The 18,081-nt window shown below is 45.0% G+C and overlaps 1 protein-coding gene across 1 annotated transcript in view; it reads right to left on the reverse strand.

Moving 5' to 3' along the window:
* The window catches only part of LOC118780134 (contactin-2-like), a 28,063-nt gene extending 14,194 nt beyond the window's left edge, over window positions 1-13,869 (reverse strand). Inside the window, exons 1-8 of the mRNA XM_036532457.1 lie at window positions 13,465-13,869; window positions 5,150-5,263; window positions 3,899-4,040; window positions 3,029-3,204; window positions 2,755-2,850; window positions 2,066-2,278; window positions 1,649-1,751; window positions 968-1,149 (exon numbers count right to left, since the gene is read on the reverse strand). Of these exons, the coding sequence (XP_036388350.1) occupies window positions 968-1,149; window positions 1,649-1,751; window positions 2,066-2,278; window positions 2,755-2,850; window positions 3,029-3,204; window positions 3,899-4,040; window positions 5,150-5,207 (970 nt within the window). The 5' untranslated portion in view covers window positions 5,208-5,263; window positions 13,465-13,869. The remainder of the gene's footprint in view (window positions 1-967; window positions 1,150-1,648; window positions 1,752-2,065; window positions 2,279-2,754; window positions 2,851-3,028; window positions 3,205-3,898; window positions 4,041-5,149; window positions 5,264-13,464) is intronic.
* Between the last annotated feature and the right edge of the window lie 4,212 nt (window positions 13,870-18,081).

Consider the following 18,081-nt stretch of genomic DNA (forward strand, 5'->3'; position numbering starts at 1 on the left):
ATACTTGCTTAGAGGAAATAAGTTATTCCCCAGACTGTACAGAGAAGTGTGCTGAAGCTTGAACAGGGGGCAATGAAAAGCCTTAAAAAGTACTTCAGCCGCACTTTTTTAAATGTGTGTTTTCCATCAAACTTCCTGTCATACGAATCTGATTGAAGAGTCCTTTTTCTTAAGCAAAAATGAAGTGATCTGATATTTTATGGTTCTATAGCCATCTCCTTGAGAACTGAAATCTCATACAAATCCCAGAAGGCATTTCTCCATCTCTCTCTTTATTTGAATGGAACAACCTCACTGTGCATGCTGGGGACTAGAGGCAGAGAGGAGCAATGCTGAAGGGATCGCTGTCTGTTCAAACTAATGTCTTATGAAAGAAAAAGGATTCAAATAATAATGTCCCTGAAATATAAATCTGATACTAAATCTTGAGCATGCCTTTGTGGACTTATACTGAAGTTACAAAAATACCGACTTCTCACAGGGAGTCTGAAATCAAGTATCCATTCCCTTGTGATTCTCTGGAAAGAATAAACATAAGGTGCTGATGTCAGAACAAGTGAAAACTGACAAATTCAAGGGATGGGGGACAACTTTTTTTCAGATTGGCTGTTCAACAGTGATGTGGCTTTAAAAGATGTGTATCTCTTTAAAAAGGAAGAGAGGAAACACTGATGCTCATTAAATGAAATGGAAGGAAAGGGAAATAATAACTTCATTAAAGGGACGATTGCATTACCCTTCAAACCTCTGAGGACCGTGCCGTATGATTCAGCCCTGGTATGTGTTACACAATCACTCTTACTAATTAAATGAAACCACAGGAAAAGAACAGCGTAATGATTGCGGTACCTTGCAGTTCCCTCTAGTTACCTTGTGCTACGACTTAGCCCTGGTGAGTAAGTGTAACAGGATCACAGTTAGTCACAGTAACAAGCAGAAATAAACTGAGTTTTAAAGGAGACATTACCCTGCACTATGATTCGGCCCTGGTAGATGTCCCGCCCCTCGGAGTTCTGGGCCTCGCACTCATAGGTCCCCTCGTCCTCGAAGCTCAGGTCTGGGAGGATCAGTGTGGGCTTATCCATGCTGGGGGTCACTTTTGCAGGCAGCGACCCATCCACTTTCCTCCAGCGTAGGTTTGGGACAGGGCTGGCATACAGGGATGGAGGGAAAGAAAGGTATGTGGCTCTGGTCCTGAATCGGCTTTCTGAATAGATTCAGCTTTAGAGATTTTTATAGAGATTCAATTACAATTTCTCTTGTGCTCTTTGCCTAACGTACTAAATGTCTAATGGACCTGTGATTGTGTGTTAAATGTTTAACGTTATCTCTGAATATTGCTTTGTCATTATTACAGTAAGTCAAGGTACCACAGAATGAATCTCCATGCGACACTAGAGATGTCTTATCATAAATTACAGTGCAGTCTGTTCCCAATGAAAACAAATGACTCATATATTGTTCTATCCAACAGCTGAGTTCCTGGAAATAGATTGTATTAGTCTGAAACTTAATACTTTTTCTGATTCTCTGTAAGATGTGGGTGTTGGGTCTCAGCATCCTGTGTTACTGTTAGTGAAAGTCCCCCCATGTTTGCTCTTTCTGGCTGTGCAGTTAGGAGAGACCGTGTGACAGTGGTGTCACTCACTTGCCATATGCAAAGCACTCCAGCCTTGCGGTCTGTCCCGTCAGGGCGTAGGTTTCCGAGGGGGAGCGCACCTTGATTTTAGGGGCGGACTTCCTGGGGTTTGCTGAATGGTGAGAAGAAAGACAGAGAAAGAGAGAGAGAAAATGAACAATGCTGCATACTGTATAATCAGTGTGAAGATATATTTCTAAAAAAATCTGATTCAACAAGTGATGCTCCATATCTGTGATCCGAGCCCTGGAGATCTTAAATAGATAGCAATAATGTACACAAACGAAAAATGAAATTTCCAGGCGCATTGTTAAACAGCTGCGGCTGTTGATCAAAAGATCGAAGGCCTGTGCAAAAATGACCATTAACTATTAACTGGGGCCAGGGTTGGCCAGCAGACTGTGTGTACGCAGCAGGGATATGCACCATCAGGAAGCACTGTGAGGGGGTTGGCCCTGCTGAACACGCTCTTGGTGTGGATCTCCATGTGGTTGGTGGTGAAGCAGTAGTAGTCGCCGCTGTCCTCCTGCTCGGCCATGGCGACGTACAGGTTTCCTGTCACCTGGGAGATGAAACGGCGGACCCCATCCGGCTGGATGAAGGTGGGGAACTCGTTAATGAACCAGCGGTATGACAGGACTGCAGGAGAGAGAGAGAGGCAGGAGAACCGGTTCAGACTGAGTCAGACTGGTTCGGACTGGTTCGGACTGGTTCATACTGTCCCAGACTGGCATGGGAAAGGTACCAGAGAGGTTCTGACATGGCCTGCGGGTTTGAGTCCCATTCCTGTTTGAGAAAATACCTGGTTATGGTTATGAATATAGATCATACATAATAAAAATAAAGTAAGATGTGGAGTGCACAAGGGTGTCTATTTAACTAATTAATTATACAAATGCTTTATCACTGATATACTATTATGTACTTGTGCCATTGTCCTTACAATACAATAAAATAATAAAAATAAGTATGAACTATAATAATAAGTAAGAAGTAATTTTCTCTTTCCTCTGTCCTTTTTGTCCTATTCTCTCAGCATAATGGTATGTGACTACAATGATGGCTTTGTGATTATCCTGTCCATTACCATGAGTCCCAGCAAGAAGTGGGCATACCTGGGTAGTGGGCGGGAGGCTGGCAGGTAAGCATGATTCCTGCTCCCTCATAAACTGTCTGGGAGCTCCTCGGATCAGGCGGGAAGGGGTGGACATCTGTAAAAAAAAATGATGTAAAAAAAAAAGATAAGAGATGACATCAACTTATAAATGTCATTTAAGTTTTCCTCATTATGCATGGAATGCAGTCGGTCTTGCTGAAGCACAGTCAGTGGCGTTGGAGCTGGAGCTGATCAGCGCTGGTTAGCTGCAGTCCAGACGGGCAGACACTCACAGCCGAACTTGAGGTTGGCGGGCCGGCTGAGCACGGTGCCGCAGCGGTTGGTGGCGAGGCACTGGTAGGAGCCGGCGTCCTGCTCCCGCTGGGGGCTGCTGATCAGCAGGTTTCCCGCCACCAGGGTGTAGCGCGAGTCCCCCCCCAGTGGCACCTCTGTCCCATTCACCTTCCACCTGGGGGAAGTGGGGGGGGGGAACTCAGGTGAGTTCTTCATGTATGATCCACATGGTGCCCACAAAAGGTCATTCATTAATATCTCAAGCCGTTAAGGGCTCTGGTCCTGGCACATGGAAGTGTCTGGCTGTGGTTACAGCGCCACCTGGTGGTGTGCACAACTCTGCTATTCTTAACACTCCTCCCGACAGCCCAGCCACTTCTTTCTGCTCCTCAAGGCTGTCACTAAATTTAATCCATATCATTACATATGTGCATATGAATGCATATGTTTTCCTATTCATTGACAAACACAAAAGGCCAAATTGTGATCTATTGGCTAGTACTGTCTTCTTTTGATGTTTAATATGTTAAAAAACAGGCATGTATGAAAAATAAACCTCTCATACATTATCACAAAAGGTATGTCTTAAGGTGACTGCGGATGTGTAAATGGGTAAGCTGTATGTGGTGGCTGGGCCGGCTCGGGCAGGTAAAGGTGTGTAAAGGTGTTTAAATGATTACCTGTATGCAGCAACAGGGCTGGCTCGGGCAGGTAAAGGTGTGTAAAGGTGTTTAAATGATTACCTGTATGCAGCAGCAGGGCTGGCTCGGGCAGGTAAAGGTGTGTAAAGGTGTTTAAATGATTACCTGTATGCAGCAGCAGGGCTGGCTCGGGCAGGTAAAGGTATGTAAAGGTGTTTAAATGATTACCTGTATGCAGCAGCAGGGCTGGCTCGGGCCTGGCAGGTAAAGATGGCCGGCTCTTCTGTCAAACCTTCAGGAATGAGCACGTTGGATGGCTGCTCCTCAAACACAGGACCACTGTCATGGCCTGATACACACACCTCCCCACCTGCAGAGCAGCACACACACACACACACACACACACACGTATGCATGCACGCACGCACGCACGCACATGCACGCATGCACGCATGTACACACACACAGACACACAGATATGAAATGCTGTCAATGGCTGCTGATGAAACTCCACACAAAACACCCAATTCAAGAATGAGGCAGTTGCCCAGGTATTCTCCAAGTACATTTGTCTGCATGTGCATTTGTGTGTGTGTGTGTGTGTGTGAGAGAGAGAGATAGAGAGTGTGTATGGGATGTGCTTGAACCTGTGCCTGAATCTGGGGCAGTGAGAGACGCCTTCATTTCGAGCAGGGGGGGCGAATGCTGAAGTTCTTCTCTCTCAAAAACAAGGTCTCTCAGAGAGCTGGCGTCCCAGAGATGCGGGGATCATTTCATCTGCATGCTGCAGAAGTGTCTTTACAACAACGAGCCGGCTCTGTGACACGTTTAATCTTTTAGTCTCATTGCTAGCTCCCCAGAGAGACTGCACTTTCACAGAGGCTTCACTGTAGAGAGCTACTCCGCTCAAGTGGAACAGCAGGAAGGCACGGTCAAAGACACCATTGTTAGGGAAACAAGAGCTGAAATTAAAATGGCTCTGCTCATTTTCAGAAACTGAAAACACCCAAATAAACATCCTGCATATGAGTCAGATATTTCGGGTTCAGATTGATAGGTGGCAAGCTGAAATTTGGCAGGGTAAAGGCGTGCATGTGAACTGAACAATTAACCTGCTAATCGTGGCTAATTACACTCCACCCATTCATAATATCTCTGAATGGACAGGAGAAAAGAGAACAAAAAAAAATCTCTACTCAAATCTTCTTTCATGCGCATCAGAAATAATAACCTGAATGTGGGTTGTTCTTGTCCAGACCCCCTGAGGCTCCCCTTCACGCTGTACCCCTGTGCCAGCCTGGCATCTCAGACTCTAATCAGACTCAGGCTTCAGGAACATGGACAGGTGTGAAGAGGGGTCGGGAAGGGGAGGGGTGAGGAGGGGAGGGGTGCACGGAGACAAAGGAGTAATGCCTGAAAGCAGGCAACATGGGGGGGATAAGGAGAATCAGACAGGTGGGAGAGGGAAAGGGAACTCACCAGCAGCGCAGCTCAGAGCCAAAGAGCCCAGGCACAGCAGACAGGCCAGGCGCCCCATGCTCGGTTCAGAACCCCAGGCCGCGGCGGAGGGGCCCTGCCGGCCTATGGAACAGCCTGGTCAGGGGGACAGCAAAGACAGCTTCACCCGCTGGTCACTGCCCCTGCCTCCCCAATGCACAGGTAAATAGAATAGCCACTCCCTCTTCCTGACTGGCTGCCCCTCACTCTAGGTCACACCCTCAACGATACAACAACCCTAAATGTGACCAAAAATAAACCCCAAAACCTTTATACCACACAACCTGTGAAACAATATGAAACTGCCCAACAGACAGCACTCAATTAAATATATATGGTTTCATAAAATTGTTTAATAAACAAACAATAAACAAAATTAACCTGCAAAAGCATTTAGTTAAATAGACAAACATCACGATGAACAGTGAAATGTCAATTCACACTCATTCAATCACAGCATACTGTGTACTATAGTGTAATACCATACGTGCGCAGGGTCTGTCTGTGGTGCTGAAACTGTGCCGTGCACAGCACTCAACCTGAGTAGTGTACACTAATGTTAATGTTATTCATGTTATTCATTAATACTATTTATGCTTGCGAGGGTTACCTGAGAATATTGGACTGAAAGTACTCCTGTTCCAGTGTCGCTTTTCTAGGAGACCCATGACGTCTCATTAACAGACAAAGGGACCACAGTGACAGTAGACAGTTGCTCAAAATGGCAAAATGGTATCTGACAAGAGCAAGCGAGCTCCTATGAGCACACTGAGGTAAACAAACCAATACTGAGCTTTTACTGTGATGGAGGTGTGAGGCTTCACACAGCTAAAGAAAGTGTTCAAAGTGAAGACACAGACCAAGGCACTTAGGCACACACCAAGTGCCTGAGGAAAAAATAGGTGTGAGGTAGGTACACATATGTGTGTGTGGCCAGCTTGCTTTTTTCTGGTCTGAGATCCCTGTTCAGAGCACCATCAGAAGAGCCAGATCAGACGGCTCACTGTTCTGAGTCCAGCTCTGGATGCCAGCAGTATTGATCTAGACTTTGTGCTCTCAATGCATTCTTCAGTCTGCTGGCTTGAATTTTAACGAAAAGACTTGGTTTTGATGTTACTACCTCATGGACATCAGAAAAGGGGTTTGAACTCACTGAGGAAGTGGTGAAACAGACAGGATCATCATCATCAGTAAACACCTAAGAAAAACCCAGAGCGTAACACCAAAACACACTTTCCATCTGTTCTGTTTGATATGGGTGCAGGGAGCTGTATCTAGTTTCACTTACTGCATTCACACTCCTGTATCGCACTTCATAAGAGGCAACTAATGGTGTGAATGACACTGCTGACAAATCAATCTGACATGCTGCAAAATCCGGGCGTCAAATATGTGCAATTTGGCAGTATTGCGGATTCATTTTTTTCATTTAAACAGTCATGAGGTTATAACTGTTATAAATGATACTGCCATATTGTATGTATTTAATTGTTGGAAATGAAGTTATTTTAAACCATCCAGTAAACCATCCAGTTATTTAAAATTTTCTGAAAAATGATTTTGGCAATTTACTCAAAATACATATGAGACACTACTGTGTGCTCCCCGTTACATTGAGGTTGCATTGACAGAACCATAGCATTCAGAACCATAAAAAGAAGATGTGAAGTGTTGGGAGTGTTAGTGAACATTTTCCTTTCCTCTGTTTTCTATCCTTACCCTCTGCTAGTGAATCACTCGGTAGTAAAATGGTAAAAAAAAAATAGACCTGATAGCACAAGCAATAACTGAGAGCAAGTTAAATATTCAGTTAAATATTCAGCATGTCTTTGAATGTGAAATAAAAAATTTGAGTGGTTTTGACTATTTACATATTGTAAATGGATTTGCTGTTATGCATGTAGAATAAACCTGTCATCCTGAGGTTTGCTTATAAAGGGCTGTTTTGGAAAAACTTACTACTACTATAGAATTCTAGAGTGCCCCATGCATTAACACCGCTTTGCATGACCAAATAACACTGGTGAAGACAAGAGGCACACAATAGCTAATTGCCATCCTTCTGCTGAAAATGCTTTGATATTTTGAGGCCCTCCATCCAAACTCTGCAAAGACTGACCTAAAAGCAGAGTAAACTTTGTGAGTGATACCAAGGCAAGACATGCTGGGCTGTCTGGACATACAAATGATATTTCTGCTGTTTTATACTGTTGTGTGTGTCATAGTCACTAATTCCCACATACTGCATATTTGTATAAGGCTCATAGCAAGGCAGGGTTTTTATTTACTCTTTCCTTTCACAGCCACCACCAATTTACCACCTGCTTGTGCCTAAATACCTACAATAATGTATAAAATTATGCACGCTGTGTTCACGGTCTGATCCTGCATAACTGAGAGAAGAAGACAGTTATCATTCCGGGGGACATCTTACTCGACTTTATAAAGCCTGGCTTTTTCCCTAATAATTCTTCGGCAGGTAAATTCTTGCTATTCATCCCTGTCAGCCTTTCTGACTGTATGGAAATTGAGAACGTAGTTCAGATAGAGGGGAGGGAGCCCCGAGGAGAGCTAACTTCGCGCTAATATCAGCGAGAATGGAGGTGAGGCAGCAGATGGCTGCGTTCTCACCCTGCAGTGTAGTGTGTTTTCTGGGCAGTATGTTAGAGCTGTGGGCCCTGTCTCTGCTGGAAGCACGTGGGGGAAAAGAAACAGAAGATGAAGCAAAAACAAACAAGGAAAAACTGTGGAGGTCATTAATGTTGACCTGGTTGGGGGGCTGTGCCGCTGTGCGAGGAGGGGGAAAGCAAGAGGTAGAATGGAGAGAGGTATTCCTCTATTGCAGCCGACAGGCAGATCTGATGTTTTTCAAGTGGATCTGAAGACTATTTGTTTTACGTCCCTGTCTATCTTATGTGTGCCTGTGTGATGTGTGTCTGTGTGTGGTGTGAGAGTGCCTGTACAGTGTGAGTTAGCTTGTGTGTGTGTTTCTGCACTGAGTGCGTGTGTGTGTGTGTGTGCGTGTGCGTGCGAGTGTGTGTGACCGTGTGCGTGTGTGCGTGAGCGCATGTGTGCGGGCACGCAAGTGTGCGTGTATGTTCCTGTGCGTCAGTGCATCTGTCTCACCATTCACAGGACAGATAGTGTGCGAGTTTCTCCTCATTGGGGTGATGCTGCCCTTTAGATGTGTGAGGTCTGAGGAGGCACGTGAGTTTGTGAGTGTTGAAACAGCAGCAGTGCACACATCTACAGAGAGAACTGCTGTTCGACAGATTAACCTGCGCTGTGCTGTGATGATGTCACTGTTGTCTTATAATCCTGTGTGTAATGGGAAATGTGACTGTCTATCAACACCAGCTCTCTTGACTGGAGGGAGACTGCTAGTGTCCGCGTGCCCATTTGACTGGAGAACAATAGCACTGCTCTGACCTTTAGAGGGATTGCTGAGATGCAGACAGCCTTAGAACTCAGAGGCTTGATCCATCTCCAGCCCTGCACTTTATGATGACACTGGTCATCAAAAACACTCATCAAAAGGGTTTTAAAGAGTCAGGAACTTTAAGGGATGGGGCTTTATAAAAATGAAAGGTGATTATATTGAATGAACGGAAATGCATCAAAGGAACTGCCCCTTTGCTTTGTACCCCAGAGAGGGACAAAGTGGACACAGCTGTCTTTATTGTAAAACTGATTACATCGCCTGCAAACTTTGTGCAAGTGAAAATCACGCTGTTTGTGCATAATGAAGCTGGCACATATTGATAAATTTGGCTTTGAATGCCAATTAGGGATCCCACTTAGCTACATGCAAATCACTCAGTGGATTGCATTCATTTAAACAGCTCGTGACTAAATTCAGTCTAATAACATGGTGACAGTTTTGATCATTAAAAAAAAGCAGCTTGCATTTCCCCGCTCCTGTGTTTGCAGTAGTCTTGGATAATGGTGTTTCTGCGTGTGTGGGAGAGGTGTCTTGGGTAATGAATAAATTCATGTCGTTTTATAACACTTTTCATGTTGTCTGGAGACAAAATGGCGCACGTCACACATTGTGACAATAAGGTGGAGTTTTTTATTGTCTGATTGCTTCAGGACTATGAACAGCTATGGTCAATGGAAAACACCATGACTGTGACCATAACACTGAAACCAATGACAAAGGCAACACATTTTTGCACGTGTTTGGTTTTGTTTTGTTGCATGAATCTTTTATAACTCACATAAATAACCAACGCTGCAAACAAACAGACACCATTGACCGTGCGTAAAGCAAGCCACTTCAATGAGACAAGGCTCACAAGGCATTTCATAAATTTTACATGAAAAATTGCCACAAAGGCACTAAATGCATCTGTTTCGATGTTAAGGCATCTCATTAGCGGCGCAGGACCGCCATCTTCCAGGCCTTACTGGCTGTTTTGCTTTCTCCCCACCGTGTAACGCCATACCTGTGATGTAATCAGTCACCGAATAAGCTGTGTGGTCTGCAGAGCAGTTGGGCGCGATAGGGGGAGTGACTGGTTGTATAACTCTGTGGGGAGCAGTGCTGAACTGTCTCCCTCATCACTCCAGGGTCAAACAGGAATTTCAATTTCCTGTATTGCACAGGACATAAATTCACTTCTACACATCCCCCTCCTCCTCTTTGCTCCATCCTCCATCCCAGACTAGAGGGGCCTTCGCTGATTGGAGAAGCACAGCTGGTCAAATATTGCACTCACGGGGGATTAAGTGAAGCACAACATGATGGCTTAATTTTGAACGACTTGCATTCAATGCAATGAAACAACGAAATTAACGTCAATAGGCCCGGCATAAACATTTTATGAAATAAATGATCTGATGGCAGGAAGAGTAGAAAAAGCTAACTGAAAAAGTCAACGAACGATCGCAACAACAATTGAATGATGCATTTGCTATTATAATGCACCAGACAATGGTTCTCTGTGTGGCTTCCCTGCATTTGCAATCCTCTTCCGAACAACGTTTAAACCTTTTCCGGGACTTGCAAAAACAAACCAAAAAAAAAAACCCAACAACAAAACTCCATTGCAGCTGGTAAATGAGATTTCCCAGTGAGAAATAATCGAGATTTCCCAGCTGTCAAAATTACATTCAGACCTAACCTCTCACAGCAAAAGACTCCCAAGGAAGGAACAAGGTTTTTTCACTGAAAGGAATAGGCAAGCTGAAGGTCATGCAATGGTCCCTCTCTGTAATGTGAAGTTCTGTGTATTTCCTTTATGGAATATGTCCTCTGTGATGAGCACTGCCAATCATAACAACCAAAACCTTATTTAAAATACAAAGGTCATTATCACACACAAAAGAGGGGTTAAGGTACTACTATACAGGCAGGCACCATATAAATGGATAATATTTGGAAAAAGATGTGGCCAGTGTCTTCCTGAATAATGGCATCTGGCAAGCAAAGATGTAATAGCAATTAAAAAAGCCTAGACCTGAATTCAATCAACACTTGATTAGTTTGTCCTTCACTTTGACTTACAAATCAATATAAGCGTCTCTTCTTATCACAGACACAATTGAACTAGTTCAGCAATCACTAAAATTGATGAAAAAAATTTTTTAAAAGTTTGTATTGAAAAAAAGGAATGCTTTTGTATTTGAGAGTCAAAGTTAAGGACAAATCTTAATTCACAGAAGTTATTCCTAAACAATCTTGTGGAGAAAATAAATAATATAATCCAGGCTTCACGGTCAAAGAATAAAACGGGTTCATCATACCGATGAGCTGTATCATAGTGAGAAACGTAAGACCGGGGGACTGCACACAACCAAAGATCCTGTTTTACTAGAGCACAGTATCCAGTCAGGATTCCTAAAAGTCAATGGGAATGCACTGGATATTGTTACCTGGGATTGGTGCATCTCTAAGTGAAATTGATAGGGAAGTATGTGTATATTCACTTTATATTAAACACATGGTCAGCTCTGGGTGCTTTACTTTGAATTCCTGAAAATATTACTGTTCTTGTTGTCTGACTTGCTTGTCATGGGCTTTGGTCTCAAAATTCTTGGTTAACATAGCAAGGCAGGGAGCACCAGAACCGCCTGCTATGTACCAACCAGTATCTCCAAGATTAGGAAACATTGAGGCAGGAGGGCTGGCAGGAGTTAAATAGCTAGTAATAATACAGATTATTTGTGCCACAGGTGTTGTATATCACAAGAGAATATTGAGTTCCACAGATTCTGTGGTGTAAGCCTTGGAACAATTAAAACACCTCAATCCTCACCAGCGCAACTCTACAGTCCCCATGCATCTGTAAAGTGAATGGAAAAAGCTGTTTGGCACCAGCACTGGTGCAATAACATGGCCAACAATTGCCCTCTCAGAGAATAGGGAAGTCTTCCACAAGCACTCTACAAGATCACTAGACAAGTGACTAAACACTGACGACAACAAGACAAGATCTCCCCATCACAGAGCTCTGACAAAGGCTTGGTTTACTCATTATTTTCAGCCAGCTAAAAAATGTTAGCGTGACGAAAAGGCTGTGCTTCCACTGAAGCTGGTAATGAAGGATACACAGAGCATGTAGAGGTAGCACCAGGAAACAGCCAAACAAAGCAGAACAGCCCCAACCTGACAGCCATCCGCAATGCATCCTGTGTTCAGCACACACAGGCACTCCTAACCCTAAACCTGGCCTGAGCCAACATTTGTTCCTTAATTCCGACTTCCACATTTTATCTAAGCACAAGTACTGCATCATTCACAATTTTTATCTTTTTTTGTGATCAACGAGGTCACCAAGCTGCGTTTGTAAAGAAAGAAAGAAAACTTTGCATTAGAAGCATGTTTCTGTTCTGTGAATGTTAAATTCTGTGCACATTGATCTTAATATTTTGATTCGTTTGGATGTATTATAGTCCAAGTATATTTTCACACTGGTATAGATATTATATTTCATAATGACAAGCACAGAATGTTGAATTCTGTGCACATTGATCTTAATATATTGACACACTTGGGTTTATTATAAGTGTGTTTTAACACTGGTATAGATATCATATTTCATAATCATAAGCCTTGTATCCTGGCCCAGATCACATGTCTTCTGTCTGTTGGCCTCTGCCCCCCTGTGTGAGGAACCAGTGCTTGAGTCATAAGCACCCAGAGCTCTGTTTCCTGCCCCCTTAGATCATCTGCTATGTGTCTTACCATGGGCGTTCTCAGTGTCTTCCTCTGGAGTATTCATATATCTCCATTCACAGCCTCAAGCTCTCTCTCATAGCCAGTGTTTTCTCTCTCCCTCTCTCTCCCCCTCTCTCTCTCTCTCTCTCTTTCTCTGTCTTTTCAGTTTCCTTTATCACCACGGCATACATTTGTGTTACCAAATAATGTGCTTGAGAAAGAAATGGAGCAGTAACAATGATACAATAACACAAAAATACAATAATAACTACTTCTAAAAATTGATAAAAAGCAGGTCATTTTACAAAGGGAGAAAAAAGGGGAAAGATAAGTTAAATCCTCTGACTCTATTTCACTCTTACTCACTCTCTTTCCCTTCCTGTTTTTTCCTGACAGCGTTCAGCCCTGCACAGTGATGCTCTGTTGTGACTCCCTGCGGTTTTTACAACTATTAAACAGCCGTGTAGTAAGTTAATCAGTCAGGCTCCCCGCTCCTCCCCAGTCTCCAACCTACCGACATGCCACCTGTACCCTCTCCCCCGGGATCGGAGAGACGCGGCGCCCTTGTCCCGTTGCATTTCACACTTGGCTGAAAGAACAGCGCACCTGTGTTTATGCCCGCGGCGTCCCTCAGCTGAGTGCCTGCGCTGGGACCCTGGTCACAGCCCTGAACACAGTGCCACCAGGCCAGGCTCAGAGCCCCTGTGCTCAGGACAAGAGCTCTCTGGGCTGCTCCCTCCCACAGGAGGGGCCCAAGAAGATGGAAGAAGGAGCCTGCAGGTGTTTTCATTAAGTTCCAATGGGGTGTAGAAGTATGATGGCACCTCACTATACAGTGTGTGGGTCACAGAAGATACAGTGTCTCTCTTTATCTGACATGCAGTCATGTGTAGAGGTAGCCCAAATAGTGAATATGATGGAACTGTTTTAGAGATATTCAAAAGAAGCAACAATCAAAACACCATGCCATTCATCAGTGGTACCCCCCTACACACTCACATACACACACACACACCATCACCACCAAAACAACCACCACCCCTGCCAACAACAGAGCACCGCCATCGCCACGACAACAGTGCTGTTAATTGGGCAGAGTTGAGGCGAGGGGAGATTGCGCAGCGTGCAGACTGACCTTAATTAGACACCGGGAGGAGAAGGAGTTGAAGAGCTCTGAGTCCAAGGCGACCACGAAGGCTCCGTTTCTTTTCACAGACCTGGGTCCTGAGGTAGAGGGTGTCTCCTAGGTTCAGGAGTGAGGATCACAGGCTGTGGGGCGGGGGGGAGGGAGGGGAGATTTTTATTCAGGCCGTCCCAGAATAAAAGGGGGCTTCACCGTCTCCACTCGGATAATAAAAGCCTTCTGTGTGTCCCCACGCTGGGTCTTTGTTGTCACTCCGACAACGTCACGCTCTTTCTCTCCCCCTCAGTATCGCCGAAGATCGTCTGCGGTAAGGTTCTGTGCTCCTCCTGATACAGCCGCCTGCACTAGCTTGCTCTCGTCTTTCTCTCTGCATCCTTCTCTCTCTCTCCCTCTCTCTCTCCCCTCTCGTGGCTCAAAACCAATCACTCGCCCTCCTTTTCAATCGCTCCCTCCCCCCCACCCTCCTGCTCTCATCCTCCGCCTCTCTCCCTCCCTCTCCCTCTCTCTCTCGTTCCCTTCCCTCTCTCTTCTTCCCTCTCCATGAGGGATTAAAAAAAAAACAAAACAATAGAATATCAACCTGTTTTTTCTTTGTGAGATTCTTCACCCGTGAGCGTCAGAGCAGAATGAATACACCGTCTTCCAGCGGGGGGTCTCCATTTGTTTAACACCCCTCCCCCCACCTCTCTCTCTGTCTCTCCCTCCCTCTCTCTCTATCACACACACACCTCAACGAAAATCCTTATGAAACACACATACACCAAATGAATTTCCTCATAAAACACACACACACACACACACACCTCCCTTCTCTCTGTCTCTCTGACACACTACATTATTCTTAATTTTCCCTCGTTCCCACCGGCATCAGACATGGGCCGACCACGGCAACAGCCACATAGCAACAAACAATGCATAATTCATGTGCTCGGCGGACTCGCTGATCCCGGGGTGACACACATTGCCTCAGATTGGCATGTTATCCCCACATCCTGCCAGTCATTTACTCAGCAAAAACCCTACACGCATGCACATGCATCAGCGGAACTGAAAATTGTCTTGGGTCAGGGGAACCGCAGGGAAAATAAATGCTATAGTGCGCGTCTGCATGCGTGACATATCTGCACGTGCGCAAGCGGGCACACCCGCGTCACGCTGAGATATCTAATGCAAAAGAGCAGCGCAGCGCTCTAGCGCTGTATGATCTCATGCAATACACAGGCGTTTTTTGTGCTGTGAGGTGTCTGACGGACAGCTGTAGGAGGTAAGTAATAACGGTCAGGGTTATGGGCTTAGCCATTGTAACAGGAGGGGCCTCATTTTCATGCCTGTGTGGATGTCTGGGAAGACAGGCGTGTGTAATGCAGATCCGTCAGACGGAGAGTGGCAGGAAGGAGGAACTCTTTGCCGCGTGACGTGCGGCAGAACTGGGAATATTAGCTTTCAATCTCGCCGATCAGAGAAATCACACAGCCTCCGTGGAAATGAGGAGGTGGCAGAATGGCAGATCATTTATGAAGATGCATGTAGGGTGTCTGGCTTAAGGCATGATGGCACATTTATTCTGTGAATCCCAGCAGAAAAAGGCAGGCCATCACTCTCTTTTTCTACTTAAAAAAATGTGTTTTATTTATTATTTCTCATTTGCTTGGCAGATGCTGTTATCCAGACACACTACCCAGATGGAATTTTTTTCCACTTTATTAGCTATATGGCTGGATATTTATTTATGAGATTCAGGCTATATGCCTTACTCATGGGCACAAAGGCAATACAATATATTACAGCTGTTTAACAGACAGTCTCATCCAGAGAGACTTAAACAGTTTTACATCATCCATTTAAATGGCTGGATATTTAATGTGGAAATGTTTAAATGGCTCACCCGAGGTGCCCCAGCTGGGAATTAAACTGGCAACCTTTAGGTTAAAAGCCCTGCACCTTAATGCTCAACCTAGGATTCAAACCTAGTACCTCCTGGATGAAAGCCAGTCCCTAAGTAGTATGCCGCATTGCACACTGTGATTTCCAATGATGTATGTAGGAAGAGATGACTGCACATTCATTTCGCGAATCCCTGCATGAATAAGCTGGTCATCTGCAATTTTTCCACGGAATGATCTGTGATTGCCTTTTCAACAGTGATCACCATTAGCGGTTGGATCAATGTGGTTTACTGAATCTCTGCTCCTACCTCCTTGGCATCCACATTCATAAGTAATTATGAATGTACTAATCCATTACATTCATAACTCATTTCAAAGGAATGAATACAGAGGCACAGGGTAGTACTGTGAAAGAGAGAGTTCATAAACCCAATATTGGGCTGACCTATCGTGTGCAGACAGTCACTGACAGGATCCGGTCAAAAGACTTGGCTCTCCATGGCAAAAGCACTTTGATTGGTTCAAATCAGTGACTGACAGGAGACATATGGTAGCTCCACCCAGTTTGGGTTTTCAAAGTTTCTTTCTCCCATCACTAGTTATGGCTCATTATTTCAAATCAAGGGCATTTCCCATACAGACTGTGCACACTGAAGAGCACAGGGCGCAAAGCTCAGACAGGTTATACCGGGTGGCATGCACTATAAGTTAAAGCCATCATTGTACCAGTTTACTTCGATCGCTCCAGCTAAAATTCAGTTGTGTGGTTAGATAGCTAATATAATCCAGCATGCAATCTTGGAGTGAAATAGTGGCTGGCTATTTCTGTGCAGCTGGAACGGAGCGATCTCTGGGTCTCCGTGTGGACTTATCAAAGAGTAACACAAGCCTCAGAGCATCCAGGGAGCCACCCCCAGTGTCTGGGCCCAAACAGGATAAAGAGGAATGAAGCTGCACTGATTGTTCTAGCTGGAGTATCACATTCCCACAACCCCTCTTTAAAACAGAGGGGAACAGCACAGCCCAGGTAAAACAGCTTTACTTTCACTGATGAACCAGACTTCAGTGCCCCCTTTACTCCCTCTGCCTCAAAACCCCTCTCCTGGCTGTGGAAGGGGATCACTGGCTGGGATCTTTAATGATGTCTGACAGACCCAAAACCTGGAGTCTGTGCTCCATGGGGCAATCCCCTCCAGGCCTTCCTGTCAATTCTAACTTCCGTCACACAGGTCAGGAGTATTGGGCAACAAGTGACCTCGGCAAGCGTCACTGAACTCTGCAAGAACTGGAATGGCTGGTCCTAAAAACCACTCATGACTGCGTTTCCCTGTGCTCACCTGAAGTCACTTATTACCATAGCACTTAAGTCTAGTCTTTTTTGAATAGTAGTTTAGAGTATTAATGTTATTATTATCGCACTTGGACTGTAGTTACTGAAGGTTTGACTGTGGGATTCTGTATATTCAGTATGGCACTGGTTTTTACAAACCTGTGTGTCATTTTGATGCATGTTTTCATGTGGTCTGTGGTCTCCTGTATGTACTTTTGTCCATGTGGCCTGATTGTATGCACTTACATGCTGCTCCAGGTAAGAGCATCTGCAAAATGAATACAGATACATGTGCACTGGTAAAGCACAAGCACTGTGGTAAAGCATAGTGGTAAAGGAAGTGCAGCTGAAACCAGAAGGTTGCAGGTTCAAGACCCAGGTGCTGTTGCAGCTTTGTGCAAGACAACTGGCCTATACAGCTTCATTAAACAGCTGTCTACATGAATACATATATACATACATAAATACTGGATAATCTTGTAAGTAAAAATCTGCATAAGGATATAAGAAAAAATTCCTCCAGGAATGTAACCAGGATAAGACCCCGGCAACTTTCTCAGAGAGAAGCCTGGAGAGCGCCAGGCTAAGAATAGTGCTGCTGTAAGTGGGTGGCATGAGGAGTCTGGCTGGCAGTTATTCAGCCATCTGCCTGGGGGCAGGGGGCATACGGCGGCAGCCGCCGGGGTGCCGCCCCGGCCGTGCAGTGGGGGCCCCAGCGAGCCGAGCGCAACGGCAAATATGCCCACCCCCAGCACGGCCGTCTGCAGCCGGTCTGTACACGCCGGCCCAGAACCGAAGCATGGGCCGGCTTCGCACGGCTGCCGGACTCCACTTGGGTTTGGCATCTTTTCCGCGCGCTCCAGCACCTCCGCTGCATGCTCACGGTTTGTCCTCCGTCAGGAAGATTTATCCTTGGTCTGCATTCCAGCAGAGCGCTTCAGACCGCAGACCGCTCCGGGCTGGAATTAGATCAAAACTCAAAACGCTCAAGCGCTGATGTAATTATATGCGTGAGGAGTGCTTCCTGTACTCTCCTCCAATACAGTACACAGTCCTGCGTGATTGAATATGGCCAAGGTTTTGTGTTGTTGTCTTGGTCTCTTTTAATGCACTCTGTGATTTTCAGGGTGAAAACTACTGAGGAAGAGGAGGGTAGAGAAAGGCTTTACTCACTCATCATTGTATCTGTGTTTGTGAGCACAGCAAACACATACACATGGCAAGTGGCATTTAAAATGAAAAGTGCTGACTACACAGAGTATTTCTGATTGCATTGTGATGACACATTGAATGAATATTGGATTAGATTGTTTTGAGATACACGAATGAAAGAAACATAGTGCACAGAATTCATTTAGTCATTTATTTTGATGACTTATTATGAAAAATAGG

Source organism: Megalops cyprinoides, chromosome 7 (assembly GCF_013368585.1).
Source record: "Megalops cyprinoides isolate fMegCyp1 chromosome 7, fMegCyp1.pri, whole genome shotgun sequence".
NCBI lineage: Eukaryota > Metazoa > Chordata > Actinopteri > Elopiformes > Megalopidae > Megalops > Megalops cyprinoides.